An 18,284-nucleotide genomic window follows, 5' to 3' on the forward strand; every position below is an offset into this window, starting at 1 on the left:
TTACTCTCAAAGGTACAAAGTTGGCGTACGTTTAGCTTCGTCACACCCGATTCAAAGATGGCACCTGGCATCGTCAAATTGTCAGCATGTCCTAGATTGCTTTTATGTAACCAAATGGCCAAAATCTCTGAATGATTCCAAAAGAAGACCAAGCCAAGGTATGTTTCGCCAAAAGATGTCCTAGATTGCTTTTATATAACCGAATGGTCAAAATCTCTGAATAATTCCAAAAGAAGACCAAGTAAAGGTATGTTTGCCAAAAGATATACGCATCGAATCAGTCTTTTGCCACCTTTTCACTCGCGTCGGTTTTGATATTCATTCTTATCTTGATTCCCATCGCTATAAATACCCCCAAAGAGCTGCCTTAGCTTCAAACCACCCTACACACTTTCGCACCCATCAGAAGTTGCAATTGTGAAAGAAGATTCGAGGGTATTGAATCGTTTTGGATTTAAGACGGGGAGACTCGCAATTTGGAAGAAAAGATGGGGAGAGGCGTCGTATTGGCGGGTTTCTTGGTCGTCGCAATGCTGGCTTGCCTCGGAGGTGCGGCGGCGACAGAGTATGTAGTCGGCGATAGCCGAGGTTGGACCACGTCGAACATCACTGTTGGGTATTACGACGAGTGGGCCGCCAACAAAACTTTCAGGGGCGGCGACAGTTTGAGTAAGCATTCGTCTACTTATTTTCCTTCTTAGGAACATGTTTAGTATCCTCACTTAGATATGCAGAGGAACAAATTCATGTCCACATGTTAGTTCGCTTGCTTGATGCTGACGATATACTTCTGTCAGCTTATATTGGTGTTTAGATTTACTTGGACAGTAATCAACATTAATCGATAATCGTTCTAAAATTCGAGGAGTCAAAACGTGACAATTCATATCAATTTTAATTCTTCTTTTCTCATGTCATATTATACTCATAATTGTTAAACCCTCTCCATAATGCAGAGTTTGTATGGAATGGGATGCACAACGTCGCGAACGTATCAAGAGAAGAATACGACAACTGCACTAAAGTGGTCTCATATTTCGAGGGTGGCGAAGCCTTTACGTTCACATTGCCAGCGGACGCAAGTGGCTCATACTATTTCATCTCCACCGTTGATGCTGATTGCGAGAATGGGCTGAAGCTAGCCATCAGCAACATCGTTAGCCTGACCCCAACCGAGTCACCGAATAGCTCAGCTTCCTCAATCACCGCCGGCGCCTTGTCTGTGCTGGTTCTCGTATCATCAAGCATCATCGCAATGTTTATGAACTAGATTTGGGTCATAGGGGAGGAGGATGATGAATTTTCCTTTTTTAGCTCGTGTTAATTTGGTTGTTCATTGGTCATTCATATTTATGTATTGTATGGAATAAAAAGAGGGTCCTGTAAGGTCATTCATATTTATGTATTGTATGGAATAAAAAGAGGGTCCTGTAAGTTTTAGATGTCAGTGATGCTAGCCTTCTCGATTTTCAAATAAGTTCGTCCCTCCCTTGTTTGACGAACATCGCCCATTTTCCCCTTTTCCCTGCTGAAACTTGGTTGGGAGCCGACTCGAATTCATCGGAGTCGTTAAAATTCGGTTGGTCCATGTCGTATGGAACTCACAATATCTTAAAGCTTACTAAAAACGAAACCCGGTGTCTCTCTTGATTGGTCCTGATCACGTATATAACTTTCAAACACTTAGGTTCCGTTTGTTTTGCGAAAAATGAATAATATGGAAAGCATTTTCCTAAAAATCATTATTTATATCGCTTGAAATAATTAATTAAGAATAATGTTTCCTTTATCATCAACGATTTATGTCTCTATTCATTTTTATAAGCAATAAATGCCATTATTTTTAGGAAATGTTTATAAATTATCTATTTTCCACGAAATAAACAGAGTCTTAGTAACACATGAGTCCCTCCTCGCATGATATGGATGTCCACAAAGAGGAATGTCTAGACACTCATTGACGGTTCAGCGCCTTTGCGCGCTCATCGGAGCTATTTTTGGATACTCCCCATCTATATTGACCCATTCTACATGAACCAGTAGATCAAGTGACGGGTACTCCCGACCTATGTTAGTCCACTTCACATGAGCCATTAGATTATCAAGTGAGCTAACGTCGGCCAGAAGTACATAATTATGTTTCCACCGATTGAGCTATAGAGACGAGCGCGCTGGCATCATCGCTTTCGGATTCCACCTGTTAAACCATCGTAACTCAATTAGTTTCGCATAAACTGGCTGGCCTGTGGCGTTATTTTTACAAATTTACTTTACGTAAGAAAACACATCTTAATTTCAAATTCTGACCACTTCCATCTTTGCCTGCCACGAGAGCTCCATCAAGCAAGATGACAATCTTCGTCCACCACATACTTAAGGTAGACGATAGTCATCAACCTCAATTCTAGTTCTACAGTCGGCTACTTCTGTTTGTATGATTGAGAGAGACGACAATCATCAACCTCGACGCAAGGTCTGAGGCTCTCTCCCTCTCTCTCGCTCTGTGCGGCAGTGACCATCTTCGTTGGCAAAGCAATGGTGGTGCAACGGCAGCGATGGAGATGGTTCTGCATGAGAGAGAGAGAGAGAGAGAGAGAGAGAGAGAGAGAGAGAGAGAGAGAGAGAGAGAGAGAGAGAGAGAGAGTGGTGTTAGGTTTTTCAATTTTCTTAGGAAAGATTGCACCATGAGTCTTAAACTTTATGCATGCAATGCGATGAACCTCCAAATACTAATAGTACAACGAGAAATGTAATCGGGTCCTAAACTTTTTAATTGGCATAGTTTATTCATAAAATATTACCGAGAATAGATTCGTAGTACTCACACTTCTTGAGGAGAAATTTAAAATTATAGTGCATTTGGTACATAAAATTTACGATTGTTACTATGTTATCCCACTTTTTTAAACGGGCTTTCGATATAAAACCAAAAATATGAGTGAGAGCTCGATTATCTCCAACCTGTTTCGTGCCTAAATTTCACATGTTGTAATGAACTGGCTCATTTCATGCGAATCAAGTCCCAATAAGAGTACTCAAAGTGATCACACAAAAAGGTGACGAATCGGGGGAAGTTGTCAATTTATCTATCACTAAGGGTGCATTTGTTTCACAGAAAATGAATGATTTGGATGCCATTTTCTTAAGGAACAATAACACAAATAGTCCATGAACTTTGTTTTAATGTGCAATTTGGTCCCTGAACTTTTAATTTGTTCAATGTGGTCCCTGAACTTTAACTTAATGTTCAATGTGGTTCCTGAATTTTTAATTTGTTTAATGTGGTCCCTAGACTTTTGGTACATGTTCAATTTAGTCCCTGAATTATATGAAAATGTTTAATGTAGTCCTTTCATTAATTTAAGTTCAGGGACTATATTGAACATTTTCATATAGTTCAAGAACTATATTGAACATGTATCAAAAGTCCATACATCACATTGAATAAATTACAAGTTCAGGGATTAAATTGAATATTAGACTAAAGTTCAAGGACCATATTGAATAAATTAAAAGGTCATAGATCAAATTGCATATTTGGTCAAACTTCAGGGATTGTTTGTGTCATTTTCCCTTAAGAATGATCACTTGTATAATTTACAAAAATAAATGAACGAAAAATCTTTTCGTTATCACCGAAAATGTTTAGATATATATTATTATCGATAATGAAAAAAAAATTATTAACCAATTATTTCGAGCGATACAAACGATCATTTTTCAAAAAATATTTTTAAAATTATTTATTTTTCGTGAAACAAACAAAGCCTGAATAGGAAATCTCTCGTCCGAATGATCGCAATAGAAGTTTTGTGTTCAATTCTCTTTTCTAGTCCATTCCCTCTCTTAGGTCCTTATGGTAAATTGATGAAGCTCATGTCATCATCTCAGTAATGTCTCGTTTTGCATTCGCCCATGAACTTCGGTGGAAGACGACGTACACGACACAAGTTCAAGCAAGAATGCAAGTACATTCAAATCTCAGTGGATGAACAGAGCTGACAGTATAGAGGAGACGAGCACAGACAAGGAATCGGAGCTGAGAGAAGACAGAAATGGGACGCTGGAGGCGACATTGATGGCGAGCTTCTGACCGCCCTCGCAATGAGATTTGATGGTGCTGATGAAGTAATACATGCCGTTCGCGTTCGCAGGGAGCAAATAGACATAGCCCTCGCCTTCCTCGCCTTCGCCCAACACCTTTGACACCTTTTTGCAGCGGTCGAATTCTTCTTTTGATACGACGGCCACGTTCTGAGTTCCCTTAAAATTGAATTCTGCAGTATATAGTTTCATCACAAGCATTAGAATCGACGGGCGGGAACAAAAAAAGGACGCCTCTGAAAAGATTTGATCAGAAATAGTTCGCTTATCAATTTAGCGATACAAAATCACTCAAACATGCATATTGGAATGAAAACAATTAAGATGAGGTACAAGCAAACGAAGAAACAATCGCCTTCATGCAAATAATATTAGATAGACTCATTTTAAGAATAAGACAACAAACCGCGTCAATCACAGTACAAAAGATATGTAAAGAGTAAATGGCTTGATCTGGTAATCTCTATACAGTAACTTCTCACGTGATGCAATTGTTCTTTATTTAAGCTAATGCCTAAGTGAAAGAACCAATGTGATGATAAGATATCATCAAGTAAAACAGTGAAGAAACTAAGGAGCTGTGTCAATGGCTTACCCAGAAAGTCACCACCCATGAATACTTTGTTGGAAGCCCAATCCTCATAGAACCCGGAAGTTATGTTCGGTGGAGAAGTCCAACCTACATCGTTGCCGACAGTGTAGCGCACTGCCATCGCACCCCCCGTGAGACAAGCCATCGCAACGACCAGCGACACGATCAGACTACTTCTGACCATCTTCTTCTTGGGGAGTAAGATTTTCGGGTTGTTTCCAGTGATCTGTCTCTTGAGAATCACAACAAGAGATGGGAGTGTTCTGGGACTAAGAGATGTCGGATATGCAAAGTCTCGTGGATGTCTAGCAGAGTATGTCATATGAGGATGGTTTGAATTGTATCCAACCACAGCAATTATTGACACTTCCCATGGAGAAAATGAGATGGGTCAAGTTTGGAGACTGGTAAGAGTTGAAGAGTTCAGATTCAATGGTCCGACCCCCTCGAGGAGCTTGCCTTCCACAGTCCTGTTGAATCCATTCAGACATTTGGGAAGCTTCCCCCGGTCAACTGTGAGAAATCTCTAAACGCATTGGATTGTTTTTGTCTCAAACACAGTTCAATGAAAAATTTATGTTGTCCTTTGTTGTGGATTAACTAATGATGCTTGAGTTGTATAGCCATAAGATCTTGAACTGTTATACTCCACGCTTGAATTGTGGTGACTAGATTGAATTTACTTATCATACACAGGGAATTATTCACTTTTCAAAGTAATGATCACACGTAACACGACAATAGCCAATGCATTAGAAATTATAAATTTTATTTAATTAATTACTTAGAGGGGCACTCGTTAACAAAATCTGTTTACCAATAACTTTATGAGGGGCATTTTGATATTTGGAATTAGTCCCTCGTTATAAATAGCACGAGTACAGCATCATTTGCGAATGTTTGCCAGTAGCCAAGGGCCATTCGCTTCGTCTCCACCAGAGTTCAAACACATCAGAGTCTCTCTCTCTCTCTCTCTTCTATCAGACATTTCTTGAAGAAGATGGGCAGAAGCAGCATGGCGATGGCTCTGGCTTTGGTCGTGTTGGCCTCTAACAAGTGCGAAGCGGTGACTTACTACGTCGTCGGAGACGGCAGAGGATGGACTGCTCCGCCCAACATCACCGCTGGTTTCTACGCCGACTGGGCTGCCAATAAATCCTTCAGCGGCAGTGACGTTTTGCGTAAGCAATCTTAAGCCCCTCCTCCTATTTCGTTTTCGCGACATCGATTTGGAATTTCAGAAGAGAGAGCTTTCAACTTTCGTAATAGGGAATAAAACTGAGTGAAGTTGGAGGACTTACCTGAGATTGACCGGTAGGAAGGGCATTTTCATATTTTTGGTGTAGGGATTGATATTCATGTTAGTTACGTTTCGGTAGGAGTAAGCAAAAGAGCCGGAGAGCCTAAAAGCCCGGGCTGGCCCAAATTTTTTGGGGCCAAGGGCCCGGGGCTCGGACCAAGGTTTCAGGCTCCCCTTATTTCTTTTCTTAGGCCGGCTCGAACTAGTTAAGGGATAATGACACAAATAGATCTTAAACTTTGGCACAATATACAATGTAGTCCATAAACTTTTAATTTATTCAATGCGGTCCCTAAACTTTTGGTTCATGTTCAATGCAGTCCCCGAATTATATGAAAAGGTTCGATATTGTCCTTCCATTAATTCAAGATTAGGGATAACATTGATACTTTCATATATTCGAGGGACTAAATTGAACATGTACAAAAGTCAATGGACCACATTGAATAAATAAAAAATTCTAAGACCACATTGAAGACTGGGTTAAAGTTTAGGGACCAATTGAACAAATTAAAAATTCAGAGATGACATCGCACATTTGGCCAAAATTCAGAGATTATTTGTGTCATTTTTCCTATGAAAGAAAACTTAAAAATAACAAATATAAAAATAATATATAATAGAATATACATTATGCATACTCAAAACACTTTGATAAAAGTCAAAAATGAATTTGATAAAAAAAAACGTATGAAAAAAGTGATTTTTTATGTCAAAAAATATATTAATTATTCTAATTTTGATCTGTAAAATAAAAAAATAATAATTACTCGGGCTAAGCAGCCCAATCTTCGATCCAGGCATTTTTATTAAATTGGGGTCGAGCCGAAACAATTGGCCTAGCTCGTGCTCGCTCACACCTTTCGGTAGCCGACTAACTGCGGCATTGCCTTTGAATTATAGTCAAGACCACTTGCACGGGTCAAAAACCTCGACCTTACCCAATTCATGAGCCTCGTAGGGTATTCCATGTCCCAACTAGATGGGCTCTCGTGTCCTTACCCGATTCATCCTTCTCAGTCGAACAGCTCGTCGTCTTGCATGTTCCCGTGACCGAGATCTCAAATTCAGATAGTTCCGAAGTCGGTATATCTTTAGATTGGGGTTAGCAAACATGAGCACCTTGACTTAGACAGTGATGCATGTACCAATAAGGTTGTTACAATACCAATAGGTTTCATGAATCCAATCTAATCCACGACAATATCGTGCTTAATTATGATCGGACAATACCCTCATTTTAAGTATTTATCCAGATTTCGACTACAACGGGACGCATAGTTTCGCTGCTGTATCGAAAGAAGACTACGACAGTTGTGCCAAGGTTTCTCCCATTGCTAAAGGGTCCAGTGGCCTGGGCTACGGATACAGACTCCCGAGAAAGGCCGGAATGTACTACTTCATTTGCACGATGGACAACCACTGCGAGGCCGGCCAGAAGCTGGCCGTCAACGTCACCTCCGCCACCTCTGCCGGCTTCGCGACGTCGTCGCCGCCGTCGACTTTTGGCGCCCTCTTGATGGTTGTCTGCACTTTTGCCTTGTTTCTGCGCGGCCATTGAAATGTCAATTCATATTCATGTATGTTTTGTTCAATCTTGCATGGCTCTTTTGTTATGTGTTGAGAAGATACAAATCTTGCACGTATCGCTCAATCTCCTTTCAAGAATCAATTTTGTATTCTTGTCTTCTTCAATCTTGCATAGCTCTTCGTATGTATTGAGAGGCATCCGACTTTCCTATTTGAAGTCTCAATCTTTACACGTTCGCTCAATCCCCTTCTCAAGAAATGCATGGAAGTTGTCCTTCTGAGTTACCCAAGGGAAGGGAGCTGATGTTGATACCCTGTTCATCCGCGCTTCTCGCCGTCCTCAAGAAATGCAGCAGCATCAAACACGTACCTTCACCAAGTCCACGCTCCAGCCATCGCCAGTGGCCTCTGAAGGAAACAGATTCCTAGAAATGCGGAAAGACAGAAACAAATTCCTAAACGACATAAAACTCGAACTAACGAGTATCGCCCAAAAATCGTATACGAAAAACGCACCCAGTATAAGCTTGAATCACCGATCGTTAAAGTACATCACCAATAGGGACGTACCTTGTTTTCCACGGATTAAATATTCCTTTTGCAACGTCGAGAGAGAAAACAATCCTTAGATCGTTGAACAAAATCCCTTCTTCTTTGTCCTTTTGTGAGAATAAGTTTCTGATGATGAAAAATGCAAACCCACACACACTCTTACGTGTGTTCTCACTTTTTGTGTCTAGACAATAACTGCCAAGTGCAGTTATTTCCTTTCATAGGTTGGGTTAGCCCATCATGAGCGACCCATCATTCACAAAGAAAACCCATCATCTCCCACTCGCACATGGTGGGCTAAACATTAACTCTCTCTTTTATGCAATGTTCATATCAACAAATCATCCGTGCGACCAGCATACTTCGAGAGCTCGTTGCGATGCATCTGTTAGGAATACATAGCAGCTCAAAATTGGGCATTACGTTATCAAGTAGATATAGTATGCAATACCCTAGATCAATCAGTCACATTTATATCTCTCTTGATCTCTTTTAGTATCTCGTATATTGTATTCACAACTATGATTTACTCAAAATCATAATTGATCGACCTGTGAATACAAAAAAAAAATATGACATCACAAATAAATTGATCTTCCCCTTTCCTTAATCCTCTCCATTTCAGTTCAATTCGCTTTTCTAGAAATGCCCCATTAGATCGAATTATTCATGACCATTGGCAACACCCTAAGATAGCGAACACTGAATAGAAATTTTGAGAATAAGTTAGAGTCGTGAGGGCATTTAATGAGGAACTCTTATCCTCAAGAGTCTCACACGGCATAAAGTTGAGATCAAAAACTTTTGCCACTCTTATAGGTCGTCTTATGCATACGTAGTATGAAATACGTATTACGGCATTCTCTCCTTCCCCTAGGAGCGCATGTCTTTATACTTAATGCCGTACAGATGATAGTTTAGATATACTTAATATCTAGACTTGAGTTCACGTATCTGCTCTTTTAAAGAATTCATCAGAACTCACATCTGGCATCATTGACAGATAAAGTAAAATATGTGGGTTATTTTACCTTCGGACATAGTAAATATTATATCCTCATCTTAATATTCAGTTAAGGCGACATTTGTAATTTAAGCTTGAGCTCTCAATTATCACCCAGATAATAAGCTTAAAAAAAATTGTCTCATCTCTATTTATCGCACAGTAAATAGAGGCGATTACCCGTGTAAGTGGGCTAATCTCATCTGTCAGACATACTTTCTCGATATAATGCACTAAGCATTGAGATGCATAAATATTAAATAAATTCATAGGCATTAATAATGAGAGAGCAACTTCATTAAATGTGAACACTCAGGGAAAAATACAATATTCAGTACATCACTTTCTACGCAGTCCCAGAGATTTTACATGACCATAGAAAACATCTCTTGGAATTGGCTTCGTCATAGGATCTGCTATCATTCTATGCGTAGATATGTACTGCAAGTTCATATCCTTTCGTGCTACCATATCTTTAACAAAATTGTACTTGGTATCTATATATTTGATCTTGCCATGATATTTCGGATCCGTGGTGTATGCTATCGCTGCTTGACTATCACTATTGACTAACAATGAGTTTTCAGCATTCTTAGCAACACCTAAATGATCCAAAAATCTCTTAAGCCAAACACCTTCTTGTACTGCTCCTGACAACGCCACGAACTCAGCTTCCATCGTGGACAATGCTATACATGTTTGTTTCTTACTGCTCCAAGATATGGCGCCATTATTCAGTAAGTAAACAAAACCAGAGGTAGATTTCCTTTCATCTAAATCTCCTCCCCAATCAGCATCTGAGTAGCCTTCAAGTCGCAGATCCTTGCCTTGATAACTCAATGAATAATTAGCAGTACCCTTTAGATACCTCATGATTCTTTTTACGGCTTTCCAATGTGCTTGACCTGGATTGGATTGGTACCTACTTACCATCCCAACTGCAAAACATATGTCAGGTCTTGTACACATCATAGCGTACATTAAACTTCCAATAGCACTAGCATAAGGAACACGTTTCATTTTTTCCTTCTCTTGTGGAGTCTTAGGACACAACCTATGGTTCAATCCTTCACCTTTTGCAATAGGAGTATCCATGGGTTTACAGTCTTGCATACAAAATCGTTCAAGAACTTTATTTATATAAGTCTCTTGCGAAAGAGACAATAATCTCTTGGAACGATCTCTTGAAATCTTAACTCCAAGAATATATGCAACTTCACCCATATCTTTCATCTCAAAGTTGGACGATAACCAACTCTTAATAGTATTAACCAACTCCATATTGCTTCCGGCAATCAGTATATCATCAACATATAATGATAAGATCACAAATTAATCTTTGGATCCTTTGATATATACACAATGATCTTCATCAATCATTGTAAAATCATACGCCACTATGGCATTATGAAAACGTGTATACCATTGTCTTGAAGATTGCTTAAGGCCATATATCGATCTCATAAGTCGACATACTTTTTGTTCTTGGCCTTTCACAATGAAGCCAATAGGTTGCTCCATGTAAATTTTTTCTTCTAATTCTCCATTTAAAAAAGCAGTCTTTACATCCATTTGATGTAATTCAAGATCCATACTTGCTACTATTGCCAAAATAAGGCGAATTGAGGTAAATCTCACTACAGGAGAAAAAGTTTCTTCATAATCAATTCCTTCTTGTTGATTATACCATTTCGCCACGAGGCGAGCTTTATATCTTTCTATTGAGCCATCGGATTTACGTTTTATTTTGAGAACCCATTTGTTCCCAATAGCTTTGCGTCCTTTCGGAAGATCAACCAATTCCCAAACTTGATTGGATTTCATTGACTCCATTTCTTCTTCCATTGCATCTATCCATTTTTTCTTATTAGGGCAATTTAGAGCCTCATTTACATTCCTTGGCTCATCTTCATCTTGTGGAGCGACCATAAAAGTTTCCCCTCCAATGTCAAAACGTCGTCGGGGAACACTTTTGCGACTTGTTCGCCGTACGGGAGATTGTGCATGTGGTACATCACTCTCCATTACGCTCCCACTTGGATTAGATAATGATGGTATCGTCTCACCAAACGGTTGCAATTGAGATTGAGTCGAATTTAATTCCTCATTTCTCACATTGCTCCCACTTGGACGAACTTTATCGATTTCACTATCAGGATCCAAGGTTTCAAATAGTGAGTAGTTCTCACCTATTTCGCCCTTCTTAGGAAACTCATTCTCTAATAATGTGACATCTCGTGATTCAAATTCAGTTATACTCCCACTTTCTTGCTCACCTATAAATACATATCCTTTTGAGGTTTCCGAATACCTTATGAAGATACTCTTCTTACCTCTAGGACCTAATTTCCCATACTTATGAGAAGATTCATGTGTATAAGCGGCACAACCCCAAGGTTTCAGAAAACTCAAAACGGGTTTTCTACTTGTCCATAACTCATACGGAGTGGAAATAACTGATTTAGAAGGCACACGGTTAAGTATGTAGGCAGCAGTTAATAAAGCGTCACCCCAAAAGGTGATAGGTAAGTTAGCCTGCGCCATCATGGACCTAACCATTTCTAGTAAGGTTCTGTTTCTCCTTTCCGCAACACCATTTTGTTGAAGAGTATAGGGAATAGACAACTGTCTTTCTATTCCCTTTTCATCACACAAATTTCTGAACTCATCAGATAGATATTCTCGACTTCGATCGGATCTCAATGCTTTTATTTTCTTATCTAATTGATTTTCTACCAAGTTCATAAATATCTTGAAGCAACTAAAAGCCTCAGATTTATGAGAAATCAAATAAACATATCCGAATCGAGTATAATCATCAATAAATGTGATAAAATAAACAGCCCCATGTCTAGCCCTCACATTCATTGGACCACAAATGTCAGAATGGATTAACTGCAAAGGAAATTCAGCTCTTGTTCCTTTTCCAAATGGTTTCCTTGTTGTTTTCCCAGCTAGGCAGTGTTCACAAGTGGGCAAATCGACTTTTTCAATATTGCCCATTAAGCCTTCTTTGGCTAATCTATTCATTCGTTGTTGGCCTATATGGCCAAGCCTAGCATGCCATACGTTCACATCATTATCACACGAAGTAGAAGACGTGAAGTGGGAATAACAAACATTGACATTTACAGAATCAACATCCAGTACAATAAAACCATCTAAAAAATAACCACAACCATAATAACTCATACCTAAATACAAGTCTACACCATTGTTATGGAAGTTCAAATTAAAACCAAGTCGAATCAACACTAAAACAGACACTAAGTTTCGACGAATTTCCGGAGCATATAATACATTATGTAGGAACAAAGTGCGTCCACCACGCATAATTAACTGGCAGGTGCCAATTCCTTTAACCTCAGCTCTGGAGTTGTTCCCTACATAAATCCATTTAGTTCCCGTTGGAACTCGTCGGAATTCTACGAAGGCTTCTCTATCCTTCGCTACATGGTCTGTTGCTCCCGAATCTACAATCCACAAAGGATTTGATTCAATTAGAAATATAGAACTTGATACATAAACAAAGTTCTCAATAATACAAGATGAGTTAACCTTCTTTGGCTCACGACAATCGCGAGCAAAGTGGCCTTTCTTGCTACAGTTGTAGCACTTCACTCTTGACATCTTTTTCTCATGAGGACGCTTTCCTCTTTGGTGTTGTTCATCTCTTGGTTTCTTCCCCGAAGAACTCGCTCTCTTACCTCTCCACCTTCTGAACGAATCAGGACGCTTGTGCTTAGAGGTCGAAGGCCCTTGTGAGCTAGAACCTGTATAGTAAATGTCAATTACCGGCTTATCCGCCAGGAGACGGTCCTCCTCTAGCTCTAAGTGGCGCACTGCATCCTCAAAGGTTTTGATGTTCTCATTGTGAGTTAGGTGCAACTTCATATGCTCCCAACTTTGAGGCAAAGAACGAATCACTGCTTGCACTTGCTGCTCATCAGTCAGAACATGGCCAGCATCCTTCAGCTCATTAATCATGTTTGACATTTTCCTTAAATGTTGTTTCATGGACTGACCGTGAGACTTCTTATACGAGTCAAACCTTATAGTGAGTTGTCTCAGCTTGGTCACCGACGTATGACCAAATCTCGCTGCTAATGCTTCCCACATTTCCTTGGCATTCTCAAAACGCCTGAACTCTCGCATGATATCATTCTCCATGCTACTCAGCAACGTGATGCGAGCAAGCGAGTTCTTCCTCTTCCATACAGCAAATGCATCTCTGTCTCTCTTATGCTGTGCAGTGTTCCCATCCTCAGGTTCTTCCATAAGTTGGTTAAGAGCTTCTAGTGCTTCTTGTTCTTCTAGCACATATTGGATTTTCATGTTCCATATTTCATAATTTTCGCCGTTCAATTTCTCTCCTTTGTTTAATTTAGCCACTATGTTCTTAGTTGCTAAAGCCATGGTATCTGAACATTTCAGACATATAGCACGAATTATTAATGCCACTCATTTATGCATCAGTTTTACACAAACTGATTATATTAATGAGTAATTTCACATAGTTTTTAGATTCGAAAGTTCACTATGTTCCCAATCATCATCTAAAAATCCTAATGTGAAATTATCGTTAATGTAATCATTAAGGTAAAATTACGTTCTTTAAAGTTACTAAAACTTTTAGAACTCCCACTCAACTCCATATGATACTAATAAGATAAATATTAAAACAGAATAGTACTATAAACTATTCACAACATGAATATCCATCAACATTCATTTACCTAACACTATGTACATAAGGAATGAATCCATCAAAGGAAATAAACATAAACACCAACATAAAAAGAACTATCCACCCAAGATATTTAACACCAACCTATAGTGAACATATCCATAAGAGCTTACGAAAAAAAAAAGATAAACACAATCAGGTGGTGATCTTCTTTCTATAAACCGGAAATGACTCATGAAAATTCTCAGGAAATTCTATTTTCTTTGGCATCCAAATGGAGGCACCCGGAAAACCCCTAGATTCGGGCAACGTATTGCGCCGAGACCGATTCAATGCAAGGGTTGACGTCCATCTTGCCCCGACCCGTATGTACTCTATCATGAATTGCTCCACAATCATCTTATAGCTCGGACCTTCTAAGGTGTCCCAAACCCTATCAATCATTCTTTCCAACTCATCAGGAATGTTGATTTGAGGGCTCCGACCATCACATACCCTGGCATTACGAAACCGTTCCAAATGATATCTTGTATCATTTGGTTGACCTTGATGATGTGTGTCATCATGTCATCATCAGCATTCCACCGGTAAAGAGCCAGCTTGATTCTTAGTTTCTCAAGCTTCTTCTTTTGAGCCGCCGTTCTAGGGATAATAGGGGTTCGATATCTTCCTACCATTATTCCTGCAACAAATGCAGAAAAAATGAAAGGATTACTCATAATCCAAGGTACAACATTTCAAGAAACACATTCTACCCCTTCTGCCCCCCTTTTTTTTTTTTTTCGCCGGTCAACGCAGGTCAACGGTGGTCAACGCCGGTCAATGGTCAACGGGTCAAGTCTACGGGTCGGGTGGACTATCAGGTCAAGTCGGATCCGGGTCGAGTCGGGTTTGAAAAACCCGGTTGAGCAACCGCATGGCTGACGTCAGCGTAATGTCAGCCACGCCGCACATGCCCTCATGGCGCGTGCGGTGCACGCGCGCGGGGAGGAACCGCCACGCACGTGCCACGCACGTGCCGGCGAGACCACCACTTGCGGCGGCGCGTGTGGGCTCGTGCGGCTCCTTCCTGCGGCATGCCACCCATCAAAATTCTCGTTTCGACGAGTACTACGACCCTACAGTTTTAAAATTTAATTTTACCTTACGGAAATTCGAAAAACAATGCAGACCAGTACGGTCGGGTGTCGGTATTTCGTACCCGAGCGTTCGTCGGCGCCGTTTCACGAATTCCGGCCAATATTCCGTGTTATGCACACTTACAACGATCAGGAAACAAGAACACTTGCTCTGATACCAATGAAGGAAACAGATTCCTAGAAATGCGGAAAGACGGAAACAAATTCCTAAACGACATAAAACTCGAACTAACGAGTATCGCCCAAAAATCGTATACAAAAAACGTACCCAGTAGAAGCTTGAATCACCGATCGTTAAAGTACATCGCCAATAGGGACGTACCTTGTTTTCCACGGATTAAATGTTCCTTTTGCAACGTCGAGAGAGAGAACAATCCTTAGATCGTTGAACAAAATCCCTTCTTCTTTGTCCTTTTGTGAGAATAAGTTTCTGATGATCAAAAAAATGCAAACCCACACACACTCTTACGTGTGTTCTCACTTTTTGTGTCTAGACAATAACTGCCAAGTGCAGTTATTTCCTTTCATGGGCTGGGTTAGCCCATCATGAGCGGCTCATCATTCACAAAGAAAACCCATCAGCCTCCTCGCTGCCGCTGACCCGAGCCTCATCCTCGCCCGCATCCTCTTCGCGTTCACCGCCCTCGTCCATGCTCCCTCTCTCCTCTCGAGCCCAAGTGCCGAGGCATCAGCGAGCTACGCCTCCTCGGTGTTCAGAGCCATCGAAGTAACATGTTCCCTCTCAGTAACATGTTTACTCTCATCCGTTAGATATGCATATGAACAGTTTCATGTCAGCTCATATTGGTGTTTAAATTAACTTGTACATTAACCGACTGTCTTTATAAAATTCAAGGAGTGAAAACATGAGAATGCATATCGATTCTACATCTTTTCTTATCGTGTCACATCATGCTTGTGATTTTGAAACCTTCTTCATGATGCAGAGTTTGTGTGGAATGGGACGCACAACGTCGCGAATGTATCAAGAGAAGAATACGACAGCTGCACAAAAGTGAGCTCGATTTTTCAGGGTGGCGGTGCATTCAGTTACCCACTTCCAGCGGATGCAAATGGCGTGTATTACTTCATTTGCACCGTCAATTCCCACTGCCAGAACGGGCAGAAGCTTGCCATTACTGTTGTAAGCCCAACACCAACTGAGTCACCGAATAGCTCGGCTTCCCCGACCGCCGTCGGTGCCTTATCCATGCTAGTTCTCTTATCATCAAGCATTGTCTCGACGCTTATGAACTAGATTTGGGTCATAGAGGCGGACCATATTGTAATTTTCCTGTTCTGATTGTTCATATTCGTGTCTTTGTATGGAATAACAAGAGTGTCCTGTATGTTTTAGTGAGCCTTCGTAATTGATTAGCTCACAGGCAAACAGTGATGTTAGCTTTCTTAATCAATGAAGCTCCTTAGTTTAAGCACGTCCATTTGTGAACAAAGCAAAGTTCGTTCCTTTTTTGTCTGAGACTTGGTTGGGAGCCGACTCGGGTTCATCTGAAGTCGTTAAAACATCTTAATTTCCGATTCTAAACATTCTCTTTCTTTCCCCGCCACGGTTGCTCCATGGAGTGAGATGAACCCTGCAGCTTTTCATCGGCACAAATAAGTCCTTAGCACCTGGGCATGCATTTTTTAGGGACTTAAATGCAACTCGGGGCAACTGGTTGGGACATGAGAGGATTTTTAGCTCAGGTGCAGGAGATTACACATTTGAATCCTATCAAGTATCAACTATGTGCAAATTACTCTAAATTAGGGCTATTTGTGCAAGCCAAAGGCCTGAGCTAGGAATGGCCACTAGGCCGTCCTTGCCCAAGGATGGCATGGCCCAGCCCAATTGGGCCCGAGCCCAGCCAGGGGCCAAGCCGGGCCGGGCCCATTTGGAGGCATAGCCCCTTCTCACTCGGGCCAATGGTCAGGCTCTGGCGTAGGTGGCCGGGCCAATTTTTGGAAGAAGTTCAACATCATGGACCTCTCCAATGGCGAGAAAATGCCGTCTGCATATGGTATGTGCTGCGAGAAATTATCCACGAAATCTGGTGGTGGGACTGGACAGGCCACTTGAAGAGGCAGCGAGACAAACATCTCGCTTGGATGGATGAGGCCGCTGCAAAAAGCCACACCGGAACTCCGTTCAACGACGACAAGGCCCGGGTTCTATGTCTCATTGCACAGTACAAAAGTGGTCGAGGTACTCTTTAGGCTCGCCCAAGATCTGAGGTTCATCGACCTCGTGCGAGGGGCGTCTCGGCCAAATTACGAAAGAGTTCCAAGGACCATAAACACTAGGCATTATAAGGGTATGTACCAAGAGAAAAGAGCAGAATTTGTTGCAGCTGCTATCAGCAAGTAATTCGAGTCTCGTTGACTTCCAATACATGGATCAACCAAATGAATTATGCCTACTGTTGTGTCACGGGCCACTGGATAGACCAGACTGGGTGTTACATCATTGAACTCTGTCGTTAAAAAGCATCTGTATCCATACAATCAGACAAATTTTTATCCGAAAATCTATGTCTTTGGCATTTCGAGCGATGTATTTTTATTATTTTGCATGATGCCATTGTCAGCACACCAGTTGCTAGGAACATGGTCATACAGATGAGGCCGGTTTGCAATGGCCAATTCTTTCATGTACCCTGCGTTTGCCCTCTTATCAATCTCTGCGTGCAAGATGGCATTAAAAGAATTTTTTGAATCTGTAACTTGTACATGCCGATGGATTCACTACAGAGACTGTGTCACCCCAAGAGTACGTGAGATGGAGATGCTATGCAAGGAACAAGGAAGGGAGCCCCAAAAGGTACCTTTAGACGTGAAAACCAGGAGAAGTTCCACCTATTTGATGTTATAGAAGGCCTCCGATCAGATAGATGTGTTGACGTCATTTTCCTTCTGTTGCACCGAGGCCGCCGGTATTCAGCCACCGATTGCAAGATGATTGGAGTGTTGTTGAACTGTTCAGAGACTTCTTAAAGCTCTATCACGAGTGACCATTTATGAATGTTAAATTTATGTCTTGAGTTTGGACCCGGTTTGGAGGACATAGACCTATGGGTATTGCAGAGATGATTAGGAGTTCAAGGAAATCTTTCTTTAATGGGTTAATATCACAAAAAACTCCAAACTGGTACACCTGTGAAAGATTCACCCTAAATTAATTTTATGATCACAAAAAACCCCAAACTAATACAGCTGTGACAAATTTAACCTAAACTAATTTTTTGATCACGAAAAACTCCAAACTGGTACAACTATGACAAATTTACCCTAAATTAATTTTTTGACCACCAAAAATCCCAAACTGGTACACTTGTGACAAATTTACCCTCCGTAAAATTGGATTAATACCATGAAAA

General features: G+C 40.8%; 2 protein-coding genes across 4 annotated transcripts; one reads left to right on the top strand and one right to left on the bottom strand.

The window, feature by feature from the left end:
• The first annotated feature begins 386 nt into the window (after positions 1–386).
• On the top strand, positions 387–16,343 carry LOC130136139 (mavicyanin-like). Of its 3 annotated transcripts, XR_008815168.1 has the most exons (3): positions 387–669; positions 957–1,339; positions 1,388–1,447. XR_008815168.1 is itself a non-coding variant. In XM_056306219.1 (2 exons), exons 1-2 carry the CDS (start codon positions 489–491, stop codon positions 16,163–16,165), a joined length of 492 nt encoding a protein of 163 aa, XP_056162194.1. In that variant the 5' UTR covers positions 387–488; the 3' UTR covers positions 16,166–16,343. The 3 variants fall into 3 exon arrangements, 2 of the variants coding, with proteins under 2 accessions (XP_056162194.1, XP_056162193.1); XM_056306219.1 differs by lacking the exons at positions 957–1,339; positions 1,388–1,447 and adding an exon at positions 15,855–16,343; XM_056306218.1 differs by having other exon boundaries at positions 957–1,447.
• LOC115668658 (cucumber peeling cupredoxin-like) lies at positions 3,952–5,366 on the bottom strand. The gene is made up of 2 exons (XM_030590070.2): positions 4,700–5,366; positions 3,952–4,277 (listed from the first exon to the last, which is right to left on the bottom strand). Exons 1-2 carry the CDS (start codon positions 5,016–5,018, stop codon positions 3,982–3,984), a joined length of 615 nt encoding a protein of 204 aa, XP_030445930.2. The 5' UTR covers positions 5,019–5,366; the 3' UTR covers positions 3,952–3,981.
• Positions 16,344–18,284: the final 1,941 nt, after the last annotated feature.

This window comes from Syzygium oleosum, unplaced genomic scaffold (genome assembly GCF_021117445.2).
Source record: "Syzygium oleosum isolate NSW1041296 unplaced genomic scaffold, Sole_v2.1 Sole_v2.42, whole genome shotgun sequence".
Classification (NCBI taxonomy): Eukaryota; Viridiplantae; Streptophyta; class Magnoliopsida; order Myrtales; family Myrtaceae; genus Syzygium; species Syzygium oleosum.

Excerpts from the sequence above, each read along its gene's own strand:
- LOC130136139 (XM_056306218.1), top strand. The coding sequence starts at position 489 with ATGGGGAGAGGCGTCGTATTGGCGGGTTTCTTGGTCGTCGCAATGCTG. Across the intron at positions 670-956 it reads CAGGGGCGGCGACAGTTTGA|AGTTTGTATGGAATGGGATG; the intron begins GTAAGCATTCGT and ends TCCATAATGCAG.
- LOC115668658 (XM_030590070.2), bottom strand. The coding sequence starts at position 5,018 with ATGACATACTCTGCTAGACATCCACGAGACTTTGCATATCCGACATCT. Across the intron at positions 4,278-4,699 it reads CATGGGTGGTGACTTTCTGG|AATTCAATTTTAAGGGAACT; the intron begins GTAAGCCATTGA and ends TATATACTGCAG.